General features: G+C 39.1%; 1 protein-coding gene across 2 annotated transcripts in view; it reads right to left on the reverse strand.

The window, feature by feature from the left end:
- pvalb7 (parvalbumin 7) overlaps positions 1 to 21,748 on the reverse strand; it is a 43,525-nt gene continuing 21,777 nt past the window's right edge. Inside the window, exons 1-5 of one of the 2 annotated variants that reach the window (XM_051908301.1) lie at positions 6,139 to 6,225; positions 3,968 to 4,045; positions 2,287 to 2,419; positions 623 to 732; positions 1 to 470 (exon numbers count right to left, since the gene is read on the reverse strand). In XM_051908301.1, the coding sequence (XP_051764261.1) occupies positions 445 to 470; positions 623 to 732; positions 2,287 to 2,419; positions 3,968 to 4,028 (330 nt within the window). In that variant the 5' untranslated portion in view covers positions 4,029 to 4,045; positions 6,139 to 6,225 and the 3' untranslated portion in view covers positions 1 to 444. Of the gene's footprint in view, positions 471 to 622; positions 733 to 2,286; positions 2,420 to 3,967; positions 4,046 to 6,138; positions 6,226 to 21,748 lie in introns of those variants that run through there. The other variant, XM_051908302.1, reaches the window with a different exon arrangement.

Here is a 21,748-nt window from a genome sequence, read left to right on the forward strand (position 1 = left end):
TTTTTTCTCAACGCATGGCTTTATTTGATCTCTTAAATATTTTTTTCTCTCATTTCGTCTCGTCCTTCTCTTCATGTATTCATCGTGTTCAGTGGCTCTATCACAAGAGAGGAGCGAAACGGGGAAGGGATGACAGATGGAGCGAGATAAGGAGAAGAAAGGAGCATTTTGAGGCATAAACAGAAAGAAACGTGCCAAAATGAACAAAAAAGAAGAGATGGATGGTCAAAGCAGTACAGGAAACTCCAGGTTTTTATAAGAGATGTTGTTAGATTACTACAATGTACAATGAGATTGTATATAAAAAAAGAAAAGGTCAATAAATAAATGTGGTAAAAGGAGGCGGTTCTGCTCCTGGCTCGTGGCAGGATGTGTAGAGACGTACATTATGATTGGCTGCAGGTATTCACAGGAGAGTAGTGGTGTAAAGGGTTGCCAAATAATTTACTCGTGCACCAAAGCTTCAAATTCTGAAAGAAAATAGCAGGTGATTGTGGATTAGACTACTTTTTTGTCGTTCTTGACAAGTTCTTATTTTCAGAACAAGTATGTGGCACAATGTTTTATAATGACAGTTTAATTTTTAGAGGTACTGTTCCTTTAAGAGTGCTTGTTCTCTCACCATCTATGCCAATTTTCCCATCTCCATCCTTGTCGGCAGCAGCAAGGAATGCTTTGGTCTCCTTATCAGTAAGATCTCTGCCATCTGCAGAAAAACCCTTCAGCACAAACCTGTCCAGAAGAAGGGATAAAACTCAATCTGGCAACCAGGGTCACAGCTTGAACACAGTTACGTAACTGAATTTGAATACTCTTGAAAACTGTTCTAGTGTGCGAGTTAAGATGATAAAAGATAACAATAACATTAACTATAAAATTTTAATAATTGTTCTAATTCTATGAGAATAGGGAAGTCCACATTACAAATAACAGTATCATTGGAATCACTTTCAAAATGATTTCTTCCAGCTGATGAACATTAAAAACATTGACAGCCAATCAGAATCCACCCTGCTTTAAAGATCTCGAGCATTTTAAGTGGTAGATGACACAAACTGCAACACACTTATAATAAACAGAATGATATTGTGCGTTGATCTGGACGCTAATATAGTTATTATAGTTAAATTTATATTTACTGTTCTTGGTGTGAAAAAGTTTGTTTTGACTTGCTTTGGTGGGGTAAAAACCTGAATTAGAGGTTAAAACCACCCTAACTGTTTTCATTTGCACCTTGAATTGTTCAGTATTTAACTAATTTACTTAATGAGACATCTATTAACATTTAAAAATTCAGTTTGGTAGTTGTATAACAAAAAACAACAACAACAAAAAAGGTCTACCCTGGAATTTTTTGTCTTAAGGCCTGTTGACACCAAGGATGACAACGATATAAAATATAGTTCTAAAAATCATTCTAAATATAAAAGAATGAATAGCAGAGTCTATAAACTATAACGTTAACAGCACAGACAAAAAACACAACTTTTTTTCCAGCTGATAAATGAGAAAGTAAAAAAAACCAAAAAAAACATTGACAGCTAATCAGAATCCATCCTGCTTTAAAGGGATAGTTCACCCAAAAATGAAAATTCTGTCATCATTTATTCACCCTCAAACCTGTATAAATTTCTTTGTTCTGCTGTACACAAAGGAAGATATTTGGAAGAATGTCCTGTAAACAAACAGATCTCGCCCCCCATTGACTACCATAGTATTTATTTTCCCTACTATGGTAGTAAATAGGGGGCGAGATCTGTTTGGTTACTGACATTCTTCCAAGAAATTCATACAGGTTTGGAACTACTTGAGGGTGAGTAAATGATGAAAGAATTTTCATTTTTGGGTGAACTATCCCTTTAAAGAGCTCGAGCATTTTAGGTGGCAGACGCAATAACTGCAGAACATGCTTATAATAAACAGAACAATATCGTCTGCTGGTGTGGACACTAATCTAGTTATCCTTATCTTTATAGTTAACGTTCTTGGTGTGAACGTGCCTTTACTCTCAATCTGGCAACCCTGCACTTCCCTGCTGTTGGCCAATGATGGATAGTTATGTACTGATAATAAGTAATAGGGGGCAAGGCTGCTGCCAGAAGAGAGATATAGAACAAATGGGAATCGCTTTCAGTCCCTGTGTCCTTGAGGCCAACAGAAGACAGTAATAAAGGTAGAATGAGACACCAGCTCTGGAGAAGGGCCAAACAACACAAGAATAAAACTAATTTATGGCCCTTCATTCAGAGTGTTGGCACAAACATAAAAACATGCAGCGTCTCTCACTTAAGCTCCTCCTCCTCAATGAAACCGCTGGCATCCACGTCCAGAGCTTTGAACACCAACTTCACATTGTCAGCAGACAGAGCCTTCAGCCCCACCACGTCGAAGAACTTCTTGTGGTCGAAGCTGTCCACAGCTGTTTATAAGAAACACACTTCAGCTGATGACATTAACTGTTACTCTGTCGACCACAGAAAACAATTATGACTCATCCTTCAGTTTGTAAAAACAAAAGATGCGTACAGTAAGACACTTACAATGGAAGTCTTACACCAAAATAATTGCTTGGTACACGCTGTTCGGAAAGTATAGCCACAAAAAGAAAACATTATACATGTAGGCATGAGCCTAATCTGCTAAAAGCACTTACAAAGCTGCCAATGCAAAGTTTTAAAGTTCGTAAACATTATAACTTTGACTTGATATGCACAAGGATACCAGCGCGTTTGCATTCTCTTGCAGAAATATTGTGTTCCCCCGAGAAACTTTGCATTCGCTCACAAAGAACTCAAAAGCATTCTTGTGAGCAAATGCAGAAGTATTGAAATATGATTTGTCATCTCATCTTAATTATTTTTTTCCATCTCCATGTCCTGTTAGGGGCTCCGTAGATACCAGAAAGATATCTGTGACGTATTTTAACTGTTTACATTAGGAATTGCATCGCATAACCAGATGTTTATCCACCTAAAAAAGTAGACCCATTTAAAGGATGACTTAGACCAGGGGTGACGAACTCCGGTCCTGGAGAGCCACAGTCCTGCAGAGTTCACTGATAAAAACTCACCTGTAGCTTTCTAGTAACCCTTCAGACCTTGATTAGCTTGTTCAGGTGTGTTTGATTAGGGTTGAAGCAAAACTCTGCAGGACTGTGGCTCTCCAGGACCGACATTCGCCACCCCTGACTTAGACTTTGCTGCTCAAATAACAGACATTTTTTGTGGAAGGACTAATAAGTGCTTTAACAATAATATTGAGCTTTACATTTCTACTTTAAACCTCCCAAAATGTCTTGCTCCATAGACTTCCATTGCAAATGCACTGATTTAAATATTAATTTTTGCTGTTTTTAAAAAACTGATGGACTGATTTAATTTTTGGTGGTAATTCTGTACCATTCCTGGAACATTATTTTTTCTTAAGAAAGTGTAATTATTATAATTATTTAATTATTATAACACATATGTTACATAAGTAAGGTGACAGTTTACAATAAGGTCCCATTAGTTAACGTTAATGCATTAACTAATATTAACTATGAGCAATAAATTTGTTACAGTATTTATTAATCTTTGTTAGCATAAGTACAACTGTTAATTGTTAGTTCATGTTAGCTCAGGTCCATTAAATTATATTAACAAATACAACTTCTGATTTTCATAATGAAAATGTTGAAATTAACATTTAAGTTGGCATGAAACGGAAGTTGCAATAGTCTTTTCTTCCCTATTGTGACGTATATGTGAGGAAAACGGCTTCTAGAATGAGAAAAAAAGGTAGGGAGAGACTGACTTTCATTCTCAGGAGTTGATTAGATTGTAGTAAGTTGCTAACTAAATGGAGGCAGATCTGAATGCCAGTTTGTATTCAGTTGTAGAGGATATTTAGTCCCACTCTCTGCCTAGACCTTATTGTAAAGTGTTAAATTACTATCTTTCTTTTTTTTTTTTTTTACTAAACTTACCTTTGAATTGATCAAGGGCTTTTTTGATATCGTCATCTTTCAAAAGGTTTTTCATGGCCATCTTGAAAGCTAGAGGAGCTAGAGAGAGAGAGAGAGAGAGAGAAAAATAAATATTAGATGCTAATAACTGATATAAACGGAATGGGTGCCAAAATATGTGCGTGTGAATCAACACTACAGTATTTCCCAGCAGGCTTTTGATCAGCACAGGGACCCAGACTGAAAAACAGTCATTTAGTCTTTTTCCGTTTACAGTTAAATGCCAGAAAAACTCGTATCTAATTCATTACATTCTGTTTTTTCCATATATGCATGTGAAATACATCACAGCATACACTTATGCAATTGTAGTCTTATGAAATGGTGTTGTGTTGTCTTGGTTTATCTGTTTATATTAGTCATGCCTTTCTATAAGAGTTTAACAACTACATGCAGGTTTTCTATAATAATGAATATTTTACCTGATAATGCCTGCTGTACATCTGATTTTTAAAATTCTCTATGACCTAAAAACATACTTTTACGCAAGTACATGAACACAGACCAGCTGTAATTTCAAGCAGTTTCATGTGTTGATGCGGCAAAACTCAAATGGCAAATGGCAGTTAATATCCAAAGATACTGATGTAGAACAAAATCCTTCTCCTGCTGTATCAGCTTACTATTAGATCCATTAGTGTCCAAGCTCAGGCAACTGCTGTAAGGAACACTAACCAACAATGAGGTCTGCTGCCAAGAGAACAGATTCAATTGCTCTCATCTCGGCCTCTTACGATTGCAAGAGTTCCTGTCGCCCGTAAATAACTTTACAGCATTCATACGCTGCAAAGGTGGCATGCATAAGGCATGACAGCTGTGTATGTTTGTATGTTTGTCTATTTAAGTTGAGTTGTTTCATCCAAGTGTGTTGGGTTGGGCGGAAAGGCCTTCGGAGAAGAATGTGTTTGCCCTCTTGAGAAACTCTATCCTTCTGTAGTTTGAACTATATATGTGTGTGACGAAGTGAGATCACAGAATATAAAGTGAAGTGACATTTGAGGTGTCTCCCTTGTAACGGTAAGAGAGATCTCACTGCCTAACCTCATTTAACACTTAAAACAACTGCAGCAGCCAATCAGAGTTCGGCGTTTAAAACCAGATGTTGAACCAGGCTTTCCACTTCAAAAGTGTGAACTTTACTATTTACAAGTAAATTGCAACAACAAAAAAAACTTATCCTAAAACTCCAGGCCTAAAATCACAAGAAACGACAGAATGCTAAGAGAAATCGTTAGCTAGAGAACAGTAGCACAACAATCGTGGAGAATTCAAATGTAAAAATATATGGCATGACAGATGAGATGGTGTTTTGTTAATGATTTTTTCCTTGCGCAGCAGGTGTTTAAAGGCTCTATGCAACTATTCAGCTGCCACAGTAACTTCTCCAATGAGAACTACTTCGACAAATAGATATAAATCATCCAGAACGTTCTGATGCATAATGACTGTAGAGAAAGATTGTAAGGATTTTGGACTTTCTGACAAACCAGTGGTTTTAAAAGTCACAAGCTCAATTTACACTGTGGAAATAAAGATAATTGAGGCACCATTTGGGATCACACCAGTAGAAACCTCTGGAGAACTTCTAGACAACTTTGTATGAATGTCAATTCTCTGAGAAACCTACAAAACCCATAAGTTCCTGCAAGAAATTTCAAAGGTCATTTGAAATATACAAAGAAGTTCCTCAAGAACACAATTAGGATATTTGAGGCACATTCAAAAGGTGTTTAGAGGTTCTACAGAGGGTTCAGCCAGTTTGGAGATCTGAGGAACCCCTAACAGTCCCTCAAGTAGCTTTAAATTTTACAGTGGTTGCATGGAAAGTCAGGTTATGCAAAATAATAAAATGGTCCTCATGGTCAATGGTCCAATATTCAATGATCAAATGGAGACTTTTGCTGAAGAAAAAGACCCCAATAATCTGTTTCCCTTCTCAAAACATGATTAGATTTCCTAGGATAATAGACTGGAATCAAAATTCAGAGATCTCAATATGACCTCAAACACTTCTCATCATTATTTCAAGACCAAATTATTTACTGTTACTTCATGTTAGCATTTGTTTCATTAACGTCCAATTTTTTAAGGAAATTATCTAAGAAAATTATATGCCTAAACTCTATCCTTACCTATGTGAAGGGAAAGCTGCCGGGAGGAGAGACTTGGAGAGAGAGAAAGAGCCAAAGGTGAGAGATGGGGGTCCACTGGGCGTCTTATATACTCTGGCTTACCCTATGTCTATTTCAGGATAGACTGGGTCATAATGCAACACGCAGGAGAATGATGGATTGTATGTGTGTGTGTGTGTGTGTGTGTGTGTGTGTGTGTGTGTGTGTGTGTGTGTGTGAGAGAGATCACTTTCTTGGTGGCACTAACGAATCAAATGCTACTATTAATAATCAGGTCCCATTTGACCTCTTGTGTCCTCTCAGTAAATCACTGTCTTTTACTTCACTGTCTACTTCTCTCTCTTCAAGCTCTGTTCCAAACCCTAGTGAACTGCTTAGCTGTCTTCTGCCTACATCCTGACTGAAATGGAAATAGGTGACTGATTTGAAACGCTCCTCCTATACAGCAACTCTACATGCTACAGGAGACTCGATTTTCTTCTCAGTAGATTCAGATTGACAATTGATTCCAATGGAGCTCAATGGCGAGCACCTACTTATTCAGCAAACTTACATTACATTTCATTTGAGGCAAAAATTGACAGAAAAAAAAATTCTTGTGAATGAACTACTTATCCCACAAAGCACTGCATATAACAAAATCGAATCAAAAAATGATGGTACAATATAAAACTGTCAACTTCAAAAACTATCAAGTCAGTGATTATACGTATAAAATACAATATATTTGCACCTTATGTCATGTTCACACAACACGATTAGTATGAAAATTTGGTCTGCATGCGATTTGTCTGTTCAGACCAATGTGTAAAAAATGGCAGATGGCCTGAATGAAAATGTAATTTCACCCTCTGACTGTCACAATGGGTTGTAGAGAACACACAATGAAACAAAGCAGTTTCGGAATACAACCACATTAAATAAATATGCAAACGAGACCGAACACAAAACTTAGGGCTTAAATACATGGGGAGAGTAATCGAGGTAAAACAGAACAGGTGTGTAAATTAATTAGGAACTATGTAAACTAATAAGCAAAGGGAACTCAGGCAAACCAGAACAGAAAAAAACAGAATCAAAGCACAATGAAAATTAAAGCTGCAAGCAGCAACGAAAGGGCCCTCACACCCGGGCTCACCGCCACCCGGTGGCCTTAGGAAAACAGTGAATAGTGGGCGACATGCATGTAAGTGAGTAAATACAGCAAAAATATGGCAATGTCATTTCAAAGTGCCACACTTCCCGGCTGCCAACAGGTAGCGCTTTGACAGGCCAGGACTATTATCATACATGAAGTTTGGAGCAGATCAGGCATTGTATGCCTGAGTTACAACAACTTCCTTTTTCGTGGCGTTAATCGCACACATTAGCACTTAGTGTTGCATGATTAGGGCTGGGCGATAAAATGATAACGATATGTTTCGCGATAGACATGTGATCGATATCAATAAAAAATGTGTTCGATAAAACGTTCGATATTTTTTATTCTTCGTCGGAAGAAAACAGAGGTTGCGAAGCAAGTTTGGTTGCATTAACAAAGGCACTCGCTCTCTGGTAACCTAGCAACGTAGGGAGTGACATGCTAACAGCCAATCATGTAACAGTATCAAGTTTGGTTGTGCCATATCGTTGTCTCGTGCTGGTCTGCTGGATTCCTCTTCAGTAACCGGCGACTGATAAGCAGAAAATGAGTGCCGCAGCGAGCGAGGAAATTGTAAATAAAAGAGGAAAAGTCAGCTCGCCAGTATGGCAGTTTTTAGGGTATTATAAGTCTGACCGTAGTTGTCTGCAAATTATGCAAGACCGTCGTCCCCGCCAAGACTGGTAATACTACTAAATTCTCAGGTTTCTCTATGTTTATATTTAACACTTTGCACTATTTTATTGCACTTTATTAAGCATTTCTTACATTTTCTTTCATTGTGCACCTTAAATGTTAAGAGATAATTGTTAAGTGTTCATTGTGACTTTAGACTTGTTTACATTTTAATTATTTGAGTTTTCCATGGTTGTTGACATTTTAATAACTGAGGGGATTATGATCAGAGGAAGGTTAAGTTTAAAATAAAAATGTTTAAATGTAATATATTTTTCTCCTGGTCCTTATTTTAAATGGGTCATAAAAAATATCAATAATTATCGATATCGACCGATATGAAACACTGATATCGTGATACAGTTTTCAGCCATATCGCCCAGCCCTATGCATGATTTAACATGTTTCTAGCATGTCTGGTACTTCATGGCATATTTAAATGTGTTTCTGGGAGTGAGTTACAGTGCAAAAGCATGCTATTTCCTGTTGCCAGCAGGTGGCGATATTACTAACTGAATATTGGCATATAGATGTCTTTAGGCCAGGACTCTTATCCTACATGTGAGGTTTGGGGCCACTGTATGCCTAAGTTACAACAGCTTCCTCTTTCATGGCGAAACATCAGACTTTCTCAGGCCGCCACGGACACACCCTTCAGCGAAAACTCAAGATCTTTGCAATTTAACATCACTAAGGCCTTAAGATTAGACTGACCAAATATGATGTTGATCTGGTTAAATCTCTATGAGGAGTTAATCACAGCGTAAAACATGTAATTTCCTGTTGCCCACAGGTGGCGCTATGACTGTAACTGAATATTGCCTTGTAGATGTCTTCAGGCTAGGACTCGTGAAGAACGTGAAGTTTGGGGCAGATCGGACATTGTATGCCTGAGTTACAACAACTTCCAGTTTTAATGGCGAAACATCAAACTTTGTCAGGCCGCCATGGACATGCCCTTCAGTGAAAACTCAAGATCTTTGCAATTTGTCTGAAAGGCCTTTAGATTAGACTGACCAAATATGATGTTAATCTGATATAATCTCTAGGAGGAGTTTGTTAAAGTACAAGGTCTGGAAATAGCAAAAACTGCAAAAATTTAGCAGAGAAATTTGAAAATATCTCACTTTCTGTTGGGTTTTCATATTTTGCACCCACAGACTTTTTTGTAGGTATTGGGCTGTTACAAGTGTCTACCGAATTTCATACCCGTATGTGAAATGTAGCGCGAAAGGCGCTTAATTGAAATTTTGTAGGTGCCACTATCGAGCCATTTTGCCACACCTAATTCAAAAACCCATATCAGACATAAATTTTCACCACTTCTGACGCATGTGCAAAGTTTCATGAGTTTTCAAGCATGTTTAGACCTTCAAAAATGCGATTCATTTTGGAAAAGAAGAATAATTGACTGAGCAGTTACAATAGGGTCTGCTCGGGCCCTAATAAACAGACAAAGAACTACACGTTACATTAGGAGGAGGATGTGGAGCAGGCAAAGTGCAGGAAACTCGAGGAGATGACAGATGGAGAGACCAGGGCAGCGATGATGGTGGGAGGAGCCAGGAGCAGGAGGAGCCAGGCGGGGACCCAGAGAATGAAAGCCCATGGTGGAGTCGAGGGAGGAGCCATGGCGGAGCCTTGGCTGATGACACCAGGGGGGCGACTGACAAAGACGAAGCCGATGGAGGTGGACACCCAGGCAGAGCTGAAGAGCCGATGAGCCCACGCGACATCGATGGCTCTGGAGACCGAGGCAGAGCCACAGCAATGAGCGTCCAAGGTGGAGCCATGGCACCAGAGGACTGCACTACATTGCTCTTTAAATCTAAAAATATAAAACTATGTGCACGAGAGAGACCCAGCGTGCAAGAGAGAGCGAGTGAATCAACATTTCAGTTTCAGTTTATCTCAGAAAAGGACAGATGAGAGTACTGGCAGTTTATGTGAGCTGCCGGTTCGCTAGGATCATTCCGGGACTGTGAAAAGCAAAACAGAAGTGCTGCGCTGCCTGCACAAACACCAAGATGTGCTATGTTTTTTTACACTGGTTATAGGCAGATAAACAACACATAGTAGCATTACGTCACCATTTGTTCCTCAAGTCTGCTGAAACACGCAGCCGGTTTGCGACAGGCTCCAGTTCACTTGGCCGAAAACAGGCTCTGGCTCCAGAACGTGAACCATTCTGGTGGAAAAGGGGTAACAGTAGAGTGGCCTCAGAGGAGGAGCAGAGGGACTGAAAGGAAACAGAAGAGGTGGGGCTGAGGAACTGGTTGACTTTGGAAGAGGAGGTGGAAGAGGGAGGTTGGGTGGGAACTCTGGAGACACAAGAGACTTTGAGCTGGGCAGAACCAGCAGAGACACAGGAGACTTCAAACCTGTGTGGAACCAGCGGGGACGGGAGAACCAGGGAAACATCCTCTTCCATTTCCTCATAAATATTTGCAAAGACCAGCCGCAGCACACCTTTAATGGTGGTAATGTAGGTGGGGCTTTCCTTCATACCCACAAACTCCAAGAGCATGCCCACTGGGATGCACGGTGTTGCCGGATCACGCACCTGGTCAGACTCATTGTGGGGCTCGGGCTCTGGGGTAATGGTTGGCTCAGTCCTCTTTACCAGCTCGTGCATTGCGGCAGACTTTGGCTGACTGTCTGGGGTTGGCTCTGGCGTTCACTCCGTGCAGTTTATGGGCAGTGGCTGGCTGTGCTATGGGTCCGGAGCGGGCTGGTGATGCCATCCTCAGGGCAGATGGTGAATGCCGATCTATTGTTCACCAGCACCCACTCCACAAATGCGGCAAATGTCCCGTGATGAACAACACAGGGAAGGCATGCTTTTGTGTGCTCGTTAAGGCTTGCAAGATAGAATGCGCTCATCCATGAAGTTCATTAAAGGGATAGTTCACACAAAAAATAAAAATTTGATGGTTATCTGCTTACCCCCAGGGCATCCAAGATGTAGGTGCCTTTGTTTCTTCAGTAGAACACAAATGATGATTTTTAACTCCAACCGTTGCGGTCCGTCAGTCGTATAATGCTTGTCAATGGTAACTATATATGGTAACTGACTCTATAAGAGTCAAAAAACCATACACAGACAAATCCAAATTAAACCCTGCAGCTCGTGACGACACATTGATGTCCTAAGACACGAAACGATCGGTTTGTGCGAAAAACCGAACAGTATTTATATCATGTTTCACCTCTAAAACACCACTATGTCCAACTGCTTTGCGCATCCGGTTGGTGAGGTCTGAATGCGCTCTGACAAGGAAGTGATGTCTCGCACTCATTAAAGTATAAGCGTGAGAGATCACTTCCGTCATCAGAGCATGTTCAGACCTCACACACCGGATGGGCAAGGCAGTTGGACATGGTGATTTAGAGGTGAAAAATGATATAAATACTGTTCGGTTTCTCGCACAAACCGATCGTTTCGTGTCTTAGGACATCAATGTGTCGTCACGAGCCGCAGGGTTTAATTTGGATTTGTCTGTGCATGTTTATTTGACTCTTATAGATGGAGTTACCATTGACAAGCATTATACGACCGCAACGGTTGGAGTTAAAAATCATCATTTGTGTTCTACTGAAGAAACAAAGGCACCTACATCTTGGATGCCCTGGGGGTAAGCAGATAAACATCAAATTTTTATTTTTTGTGTGAAAAATACACAGGGAACTCAGGCAAACCAGAACAGGGAAAACAGAACCGAAACACAATGAAACTAAAAAGACATAGAATGTTACACTGACAGTAGGTAGCACTTTAAAAAAACAAACAAAAAACAACAGAAATAGAGCTGCATAGAGCTGCACAACTTTTCGTTTCTGACACTTGTTGTCATGGAGAAGAAAGGAATTCAAACAGTATTTACATGTTAGTAGGGGTTTAACCCCGTCATCCTGGCCAAATATGCTCATTGGTCTCTGTTCATCACCATGGCCTCCTAATCATCCCCATATACTGATTGGCTTCATCACATCTCCTCTCCACCAATAAGCTGTTGTGTGGTGGGCATTCTGGCGCAATATGCCTGCGGTTACATGTAAATTTAACCGTAGGCATATTGTAAATTATTTTTAATTATTGTTTTTTAAAAAATTTGTTAAGATTTTTGTTGTAGTTTTATGTAACGGCAGCAGCTCTGGGCATGTGACCAAAAGGACAAACCCATTTAGTTGGCCAGTTTTCTTTGCAGTGTGATGGAAAAGCAGTCTCTGTAAACAAGATTCAGCCACAATGATGGCATGCGAATAGGTACTTTGGAATTGCCGTCAATCGAGAAAGATTGGTTTTGCCCTCAGACTTCTGTGAGACATGTGACATCATACACATTCATCTCAGTGACATCAGAGTTCTAGTGTGACATGATGTGACTTTCAATTGATTTTTTTTTTTTTAAATAGGGAGTTGCTAATTCAGACTTTCAGAGTTGAAAGGAACATGCCATTAATTATGTTTCCAGGTACTTGTCATCACCATTTAAGCCCTGGTGTTGAAATATCTTTGTCCAAGATTTACGGTGATTGAGCCATGTGTCCCTAACGAAAAAGACATGGGATGGGTTTCACTCATGCTTAACGCATACATAAGACGCCTGACGAAAGACAGGGAGAAACTCTTTACACATGTTTACACACAACACCAGTGTATGGTGGGTATACATAGCTCTGTGTGATCCCCGTAATGTGACACTGTATTAAGATCTATATCTATATATCAAACCAGCTGGGTTTCTTGTCCTATAAATCACTTTCTATAGCTATTCTAACATTCCTCTATCTGCTTCTTTTCCTCTTTGCAGATAAATCACCAGTCTCACAGTGCTTCTCAAGGTTCTTTAGTATGTACTTGCACTTTTACCAATGTATATGTCTTTGTCACTCCACTTATCTTTCTTAGTGGGACTGAGGGGGCCAAACCATACGATGCTACACGTCTATGTTGGTGTAATATGTATGAGCTTGAGTTTAGTTTTTTATTATTTAATATATTTTATGTATTGTGACTTTTACAGTGTTAGTCACAGTGCAGTCTGTCATGTCGAGATTAATGTGAATGACTGTGTGTGCTTGTCAACTCTCAGCAGTTTCTCTTTGGCACCTTGGAAAGTGGCACTCAATCCTGTCATCTCAGCTAACTGATGGGAAATACTTACTGCATAAACACGCACACACGCATACTGTATTTTCAGTCTTTTCTCATGCAATCTGTATGTATTTATTTATTTGTATGTTTGTTTTATTTTATTTGATGCTGGACATTGTGTGTGTGTGTGTGTGTGTGTGTGCGTGCGTGCGTGTGTATATATATATATATATAATCCTGACGACAAGTCAAAAATCTGCCTTCCTCTCAGGGATTCCCTTTTAACACAGCACTTCCCATCTGTCAGAAATCGAAATATTGTACTGTAGCTTGATCCTGCCCACATGACTAATCCAGGGTCTCTTTTTCTCTCTCACACACACTCTTTCTGTACTGTTTGACCCTCTGTTCTCTCACCATGCAAGGGTGCTTCACTATGTCTACCCGCCCTATTACATTACCCTGCCTCAGCATTACTCGCACACAGCATTGGCTGTGGAAGAGAAAAACGAAGACTGAAAAAAGACAGAGAGACAGAAATAGAAAGAAAACGGATCCGCAAATGGACTGTCCTTCATGCTAATAAATAAGGAGTGATGAGAGGCCAGAAAAGGGAGTATGAACATAGTAATTGGTCAGAAAGAAGTTGTTCACACTGAATGTTTTTTCAATTCCACTGCGCTGATTTTCCATTGATTATCAATGTAAACGCGCTAGACGAACGTGTTTGACCATTGCACTTGCGTCTTTTGCAGCGTCTCGCACTAATAATAACCTCAGCGCTCAAGTTTAATGTAGTTCAACTTTAAAGTAGTTCAAATGTGGGGATTCACCACTGCCCACAGCGCTAAAACCAGCTCCTAAATCTGTGAAAAGTTAGGAGTAGTCAAGAGGACTTCTAAGTCACTAAGACCAAATCATGCTGGTAATCTGCCCAAAGACACCGTACACCATTGAGGCAGTAGGCGATAGAGAATTGGGTGCCGAGCCTTTTAAATGCATCATAAATGCAATAAATATTTTGATTTATATATTTTAATCTATGAGGACATAACAAAAAGGTTCATTTATGTACAGGCAAAATGCATTGAATGATGGAGAATAAAAAATTGCAGTCAAGTTGAAAATCATGTCCTATCGTCGCCACCGATAGCCTTGTGGGCAGCTCGAGGGACCCAAGTTTGAGTTCTGTTTTGTGGACCTTTCCCAATCCCGTCCCCCTTTCTGATGCTAAATAATTTTGTCTAATCACTTTGTCTACCTGTCATAATAAAAATCCAAAAACTCCAAAAATAAATATTTAATAAATAAACAAACAAATAAATAAACAATGTTCTATTACCTGTGGCAGTTGTTTTCATGAGATCACACTTACAAATGATCTAATAGAGTAAACGAGTAAAATAAATGTATTTAGTGTGCTGTCCGAGGGGAGGCTCCGAGCTCGGAATTTATCCCAAACCCAGAGTACTCCCCCGTATCCCCGGCTGGGAATAGGAACCAGCTAAGAGTGAGGAGTCGGGGTGGAGGAGGGATGCAGAAATCTGTTGAGGTAACTATAGTGAGTCGGCTGTGTATTATAGGCTATGCCTCCTCTCGAGGTGATTAGATAGACCATTTGAACGTGTTTCTCCCGAACTTTTCTTATAAAATATCATTTGTCGCTTGAATTCTGCAATCTCTCGAGATGCAGACATGTAAGAGGCTCAGTGGCATAACTTTGTTTTAAAAAGTGGGTGGGACAGGAATGTGTGTGGTGGGGTGGTGTATTATAATTGTATTATCACAATAATGGGACAGGAATGTGTGTGGTGGGGTGGTGTATTATAATTGTATTATCACAATAATGCACAAAATGTATTGACATACACCTCATGTTTAATATGAAAGTTTCATCCTTACATCTACTATAATACTCTTAGTCTTGAGAGTATTTGCATTAGTCAATAAATAAGTGGATACGCAGTTCATGATAGATTGTCCTGATGGACTAGCGGTAGAACTTTTGTTCAACGTGCCAGAGGTTCTGGGATCTAATCTGCCTTCATATAATGTATTTTATTTTTTTCTTATTAAAACCAAAAATGTTCATCAGTGATTGTATATTAAGAGCAGGGACACATTTATCTGTATTTTGTTTTATGATTTCACCGGAACTAATAGAGAGTCTCCGCACCAGCGTTAAGCGATAGATTGAAGCGCTCGTCTGTGTGCATGAGTGCAGTGTGCATGAGCGCCAAGAGAACGCTGTTGCGCCTCTGATAACAGCGACAACGAGCACTCAGCATGATTTCAAAAACAACATATCCCAGCGTCAGATCACCTATTATTTAACACAAACGAATGAATTGCTAATCAACTAGAGATGTTTCTTTTGTATTAGATACATCCGTGCCGCAAGATGTTTCAAAAAGTGGTGGGGACAATATCGACCCTGGCAAAAAGTGGTGGGACAATATCGACCCTGGCAAAAAGTGGTGGGGACATGTCCCACCCGTAAATTATGTCTATTAAGAGGCTGACAATTAGCTGAACATATACTTGTTTAATTAGTGACACGTTTTAAAAAGCCAATCACAGCCAATCACTGTGGTCATAGTTAGTAAGCGTGCTGACATCATCCATAGCAACGAGGTCAACCCCGCCCTTTCTCTTAAGTTGCGTCCCAAACTACACACTATACACTTATACACTATGTACTTATGCACTATGTACTCATCCATGTAGTGTGTGAATTGTATAAGGTTATTTTGTCATTTAACAATGGAGTCTGATCCCCCCTCCCCCTCCGCTACGTAATTAAAGCTGCGACAGTTGAGTGCATAAAGCGTCCAACATTCCACACTTTGTTTTTTCCATTAATTTAGTGCATCATCTGGGGATTTAAAGTGTACTTTTTCTTTTTAGAATTTTCAGTGTGAACACACTACTAGCACTATTTATACTTAAAAACATCATAGAATAGTGCACAAGTACGCAAATTGGGATGCACCTTTAGCTTAGACTTCTCTCTATTCCTTAGTAAAAGTTTGTCTCAGCAGCTTTTTGAATAGGTTAAGCCCGAGATACACTACACGATTTTAGCAATCCTATAAGATCACTACAAGTCACACTGTGCGACATGGATCTATTAAACTTGGGTAAGACAAGCATGTAGACTGTACGATGATGACACCTTTGTAGGCTACGATGCAAGTTTCTACAGAAGAATAAAACGTCATCAGCATGCACTAGCGGTTAACAAAAAGACCATGCTGAATCACACTTTGGCAGTTGTAGTTTTTGTGTGCTGAAAAAAAGGAAGTGGCGAAAGAAGAAGGGAAAAGAGCTTGAGGTAAGCAGTTTTAAATTTTAGCGCCGTGTCGCGTTGATTTCATGTCGCATTTTTATTGGCTGGTCAGTAGCAGCCATAGACATACACAGACGCCCTATTGGCTGCTGGATCGCACGTCAATGGCGCCGCCATATTGTGCGGGGCAACATGCCATAACTCTCATAAGTGGACTGAAGAAAAGATGCCTGACTATTTTAAGGTTTTACAAATCGTCGCACAATCCAAACCACATATCGGGGAATTACTTTTCACATGTAAGTCTGAACAGTTGTTTCTGGTTGTATTTGGTCATTATAACATTGTTTTGACAGCTAGTTGACCACCAAAGTCAGACTATTAAAAGCTAACGACAATGCTAGTTATCTATGAAAACTGAGACTTTATAAGAAATAATATAAAGTTTACATGAAGTCTGAGATTATATTATAGTTTATATCATTAACTAATCAAAATCGCAAGTGAGTCTTCCGTGCAATGAAGCCAGAGGACTTTGACAGGACAACTCAGGGCCCGTCCACACGGAGACGAGTTTAGCTGTGTACACAAAACTTTTGTATCATATAGGCGTTACGTCCAGACGGATTCGGCATTTTCAGAAGGTGAAACCAATATTTTTGAAACCGGGTCCCAAAGTGGATAAATCTGAAAACGACGCCCTTGCGTTTTCGTGTGTACAGCCTATCCGTATATGTTGTGAAACGATGATGTCATCACCCCACGTGTCGACCCTAGTCAGATGCCGCTAACAGCACAAAACAGCAACAACAACAACAATAGCGGACTAGATGCTTGTGTTCGTGCTGCAGAAGCTACTGAGCCAAAATAAAGCGTTATTTCTAAGCTTTACTAAGGTTTGTATACAGCACGCAAGGTTTATGCGCATGCTCCAAGTCTTACTCTCCATTTTTAGTGTATCCCTGTAGCAGAATTACAGCGCCACATACTGATCTGGCATGTATACTACATCGTTTTGAGTTGGTTTCAGTGGTTTCGTGTGTATGCGGATATTTCTTGAGACAAGGAAAAAAAAAAGATCGGCTAGGGAAAACTCTGGCTTCGTGTGGATGTAGCCTCAGGCTGTCAGAATTACAGATAGACCAAAACTGACTCATCTCCGAAGAGCAGGTGATTTGATTGATCTAATCGTGGCTCATTTATATTTTTACCCCAGTTTAGACAGTGGAACCAGGACAACACAAACCTCAAGGAAGACTGAAGAAAGCCTGTCAACGGACTGTTCTGTGCTTTTCCAAGAGACCTCATCTGCCTATTATTATGATATTATTATACGACTTATATTATTATATGATTGTACTATTCACTATTTTATTCTTAGTTATTATATTACTACTACATTAAACTATATTTTACTGTTTTTATACTCAATTGTATTTTTAGGCTATTTATAATAATAATATAGGCTAATAATAATAATAATATGCTATAGAATAAAATCACATACAATTTATATTGTACTGTAATTGTACTAAAAAATGTTCTACCGCTGTATCTCAAATGTTTTACTGGATCTATTAAAGGATTAGTCCACTTTCAAATAAAAATTTGCTGATAATTTACTCACCCCCATGTCATCCAAGATGTCCATGTCCTTCTTTCTTCAGTCGAAAAGAAATTAAGGTTTTTGATGAAAACATTCCAGGATTATTCTCCTTATAGTGGACTTCAATGGTCTCCAAACGGTTGAAGGTCAAAATTACAGTTTCAGTGCAGCTTTAAACAATACCAGACGAGGAATAAGGGTCTTATCTAGCGAAACGATCGGTCATTTTCTAAAAAAAATCAAAATGTATATAGGCACAAATGATCGCATCACAAGTGCTTCCACCAGAACGCGATTCCGTATTCTTCAAAAAGCTTACGCTGAATGTCCTACGCCTTCCCTATTCAACTTACGGAAGGAACGCGGCGCCAGTTCTGTTTTTTCCATAAGTTGAATAGGGAAGGCGTAGGACATTTAGCATAAGCTTTTTGAAGAATACGGAATCACGTTCTGGTGGAAGCACTTGTGATGCGATCATTTGTGCCTATAAAGCATATACATTTAGATTTTTTTTTTTTTAGAAAATGACCAATCGTTTCGCTAGATAAGACCCTTATTCCTCGTCTGGTATCGTTTAAAGCCCTTTGAAGCTGCACTGAAACTGTAATTTTGACCTTCAACCGTTTGGAGACCATTTAAGTCCACTGTAAGGAGAATAATCCTGGAATGTTTTCATTAAAAACCTTAATTTCTTTTCGACTGAAGAAAGAAGGACATGGACATCTTAGATGACATGGGGGTGAGTAAATTATCAGGAAATTTTTATTTGAAAGTGAACTATTCCTTTAAGGATTGTCTTATAATAATTAGTGCAAGCTGTGCTTTTAATGTTGTCCACTAGAGCGAGCCACAGGATAAGAAATCTTTTAAGCCCAGTCCTTCTAATCTTGTTGCAATCCATTTGAATCGAAAAAAATAATTTAGTACATTAACTATGGTGTACTGACATTAAATGTGTGAAATGATTAGGCCTATAGATAATTAAACAATTAATAAGGTTTTGAGGTGCAAATTATCTTCATATTCATTTGAAATTGTCCTGTGACATGATTCAAGAGGAAAAGCTAAAGGCACGAGGAAAAAGCTAAAATGAGTTGTTGAATTTCAAACTAGTGAGATTCTAAGTAATTGGAGACAAAACCTTTTTCATACTCCACGCAGATCATAAACCGTTGGAATCGCTAAAGAAATGTAAACTTTATTGCGCTTTTTGTCCAGAAAAGCCGCAGCTCCCCGTTTACTTGCATTTGTTTACTGAGGAGTCTTGCCCTGCGCAATATGGTGGACTCGTTGATGTATCGCAGCAACAGTTCAAAGCGGCCAATAGGGCGTCTATGTATTTATTACGTTTATGGTAGCAGCAAGCATACTGTGCGATGATCATGCTGAATTTCTGACACTTTCAAAAAATTATCGTAGGCTATCTTTGGTCGTAAGACCGGGAAAACGGCCGTCTTTGAACCTCTCTCACTGTACGACATAGGACCACCGATTATAAGAGCCACGATCACAGAAATCGCCACGATTGTTTCATGATGGCAATCTTTCGTCTGGGACAGCCAAAAATCGTGCAGTGTATCCCGGGCTTTAAGAGAAAACTATTACCTAAGAACTTTTTTCTGCTAATTAGGAGGGTTTTCAACACAATACTGAAGGTGGACTTACCCTCAGGAGTAGAGAGGACGAATTCTTTCTGAGCACACTGCAACGGTCACAATATGACGTCACACTCCGTGCTAAAACATAATTCAACGTATAAATTACACTTTTTTAATAGCTCACTTAAAGTGTTTATTAACAAATAAATTACTAAATGCTAAAAATGAATAATTTTGAAAATGGAAAAATAATAATAATAATAAATTTGCTTTGCTTTACAATCCTGTAAAAACAGCCCAGACTTCCCGTGCCCCTGGTTGCCATTATAATCCATGTCTAAGCTTCATTCATTATGATCTTGATACTAATGTGAATCCACACAGTCTATGATGTGAATAGTTTTGGTCAAAGTCCCTTTCAGGCAAGTCATTTCACTGGGCAGAAACACCTCTTGGGCAGCTATTTCAGTCATGCAAGTGCAGCTCCTATCTCTTTGAATGGGGAAACATCAAATTCTCCTAAGCTGTTCACCAAGCTAATATAATTTCATATTTGAAATTACCAATAAAATCTGACAACAACTGTCTCATACATTTTGTTTCTAAAGATGACAACTGCATTTTTCTGGCTGGACAAGCCAATGCGCATGAGGCATCAACATGAAACATTGTTTATAACCCATTTTACTTACATCATCTGCAAAATAGAAATTTCAATTAGAAAAAGGTGGGACTTTTTTTTTTTTTTGATTGACAGCCCTAGTTAATACACTATATACTTACGTGTTATGCATACGTGAAGCATACAAACCGCATTTCTAGCACTTTATGAACGTGTAGGCAACATGTGTCCTCTGACCTACCTATTAATACAAGCGCACAACACTCTGGAAAACAATCTCTGGATTCAAAGAAGCCCTGTCAGTCAAATCTTTGCACTCTCCTCCTCTCATTCTGTGAGAACATATGTGCGAGCAGTAAATAACACAGACGTGTAACCTCACTCTAAAAAATGCTAGGTTGTTTCAACACAAATTTGGGTAAAACATGGACAAACCCAACCGCTGGGTTAAAAATTTACTAAAAAAAATGTAATCCAATGGCTGGGTTTGTCCATATTTTACCCAAATTTGGGTTGAAACAACCCAGAATTTTTTAGAGTGCTGTAGGTTTAGTTTGCAGTGAATGGCCTTGAATTGAGATCATGACACAGTCGCTATTTCTCGCTGAAGTGGCAATGTGAAACATCACACACACACACACACACACACACACACACACACGATCCCTGACTGGAGCTGAAAGGAAAAAAAACAAAACATCACAGCTGCCATGACCTTGAACTTAATGTAGGCTAGTCCCTATGTGTACATATAGCCTATGATTGCAATGTTGTATGGTTCACCCTCTTGGATTAAAACTGCCAGGACATTGTTGGCATTCCCAGGCTTAAGGGACCTTAGAAGTACATTTGTAGAGTGATAGTAATATGTACAGAACTGTAAATATAGAGTCTATTACACAGTCTAGTAACAAGACTCCAGAGAAGAAAAGTCTGGACAAAAGAATTGCTTTATTAAATAGATTTCGACAATATCGAGAAAAAAATATATAGAGGTGCTATATTAATATAAATATTTATTCTGTTATATTTGAATATTATATACAAGAGAACATCTTCAGAAATATATCTAAGATCGTTAAATCATTTGTTACTTTGCAGATGGTCTGTTCTGTTTGCTGCCACCTAGTGGTCACTCATTATCACCGCATCTCAATTCTTCACAAGCCTTTAAAGGGATAGTTTACCCAAAAATGAAAATTATCCCATGATTTACTCACCCTCAAGCCAACCTAGGTGTATATGACTATCTTCTCTCAGACGAACACAATCGGAGATATATTTAAAAATATTCTTAGTCCTCCAAGGTTTATAATGGTTGTGAATTGGGGTCCACCTTTTGAAGCCAAAAAGTTATGCATACATTCATAAAAAAAAGTAATCCATACAATTCCAGGGGGTTAATAAAGGCCTTCTGAAGTGAAGCAATGCGTTTTTGTAAGAAAAATATCCATATTTACAACTTTATAAATTCAAATAACTGGCTTCTGGCGGACGACCGTAAGCAGAATGCTTGAGGGTAAGTAAATCATGAGAATTTTCATTTTTGGGTGAACTATCCCTTTAAAGGAACACTCCACT

The sequence above is a fragment of the Ctenopharyngodon idella genome, chromosome 10 (genome assembly GCF_019924925.1).
Source record: "Ctenopharyngodon idella isolate HZGC_01 chromosome 10, HZGC01, whole genome shotgun sequence".
Lineage (NCBI taxonomy): Eukaryota > Metazoa > Chordata > Actinopteri > Cypriniformes > Xenocyprididae > Ctenopharyngodon > Ctenopharyngodon idella.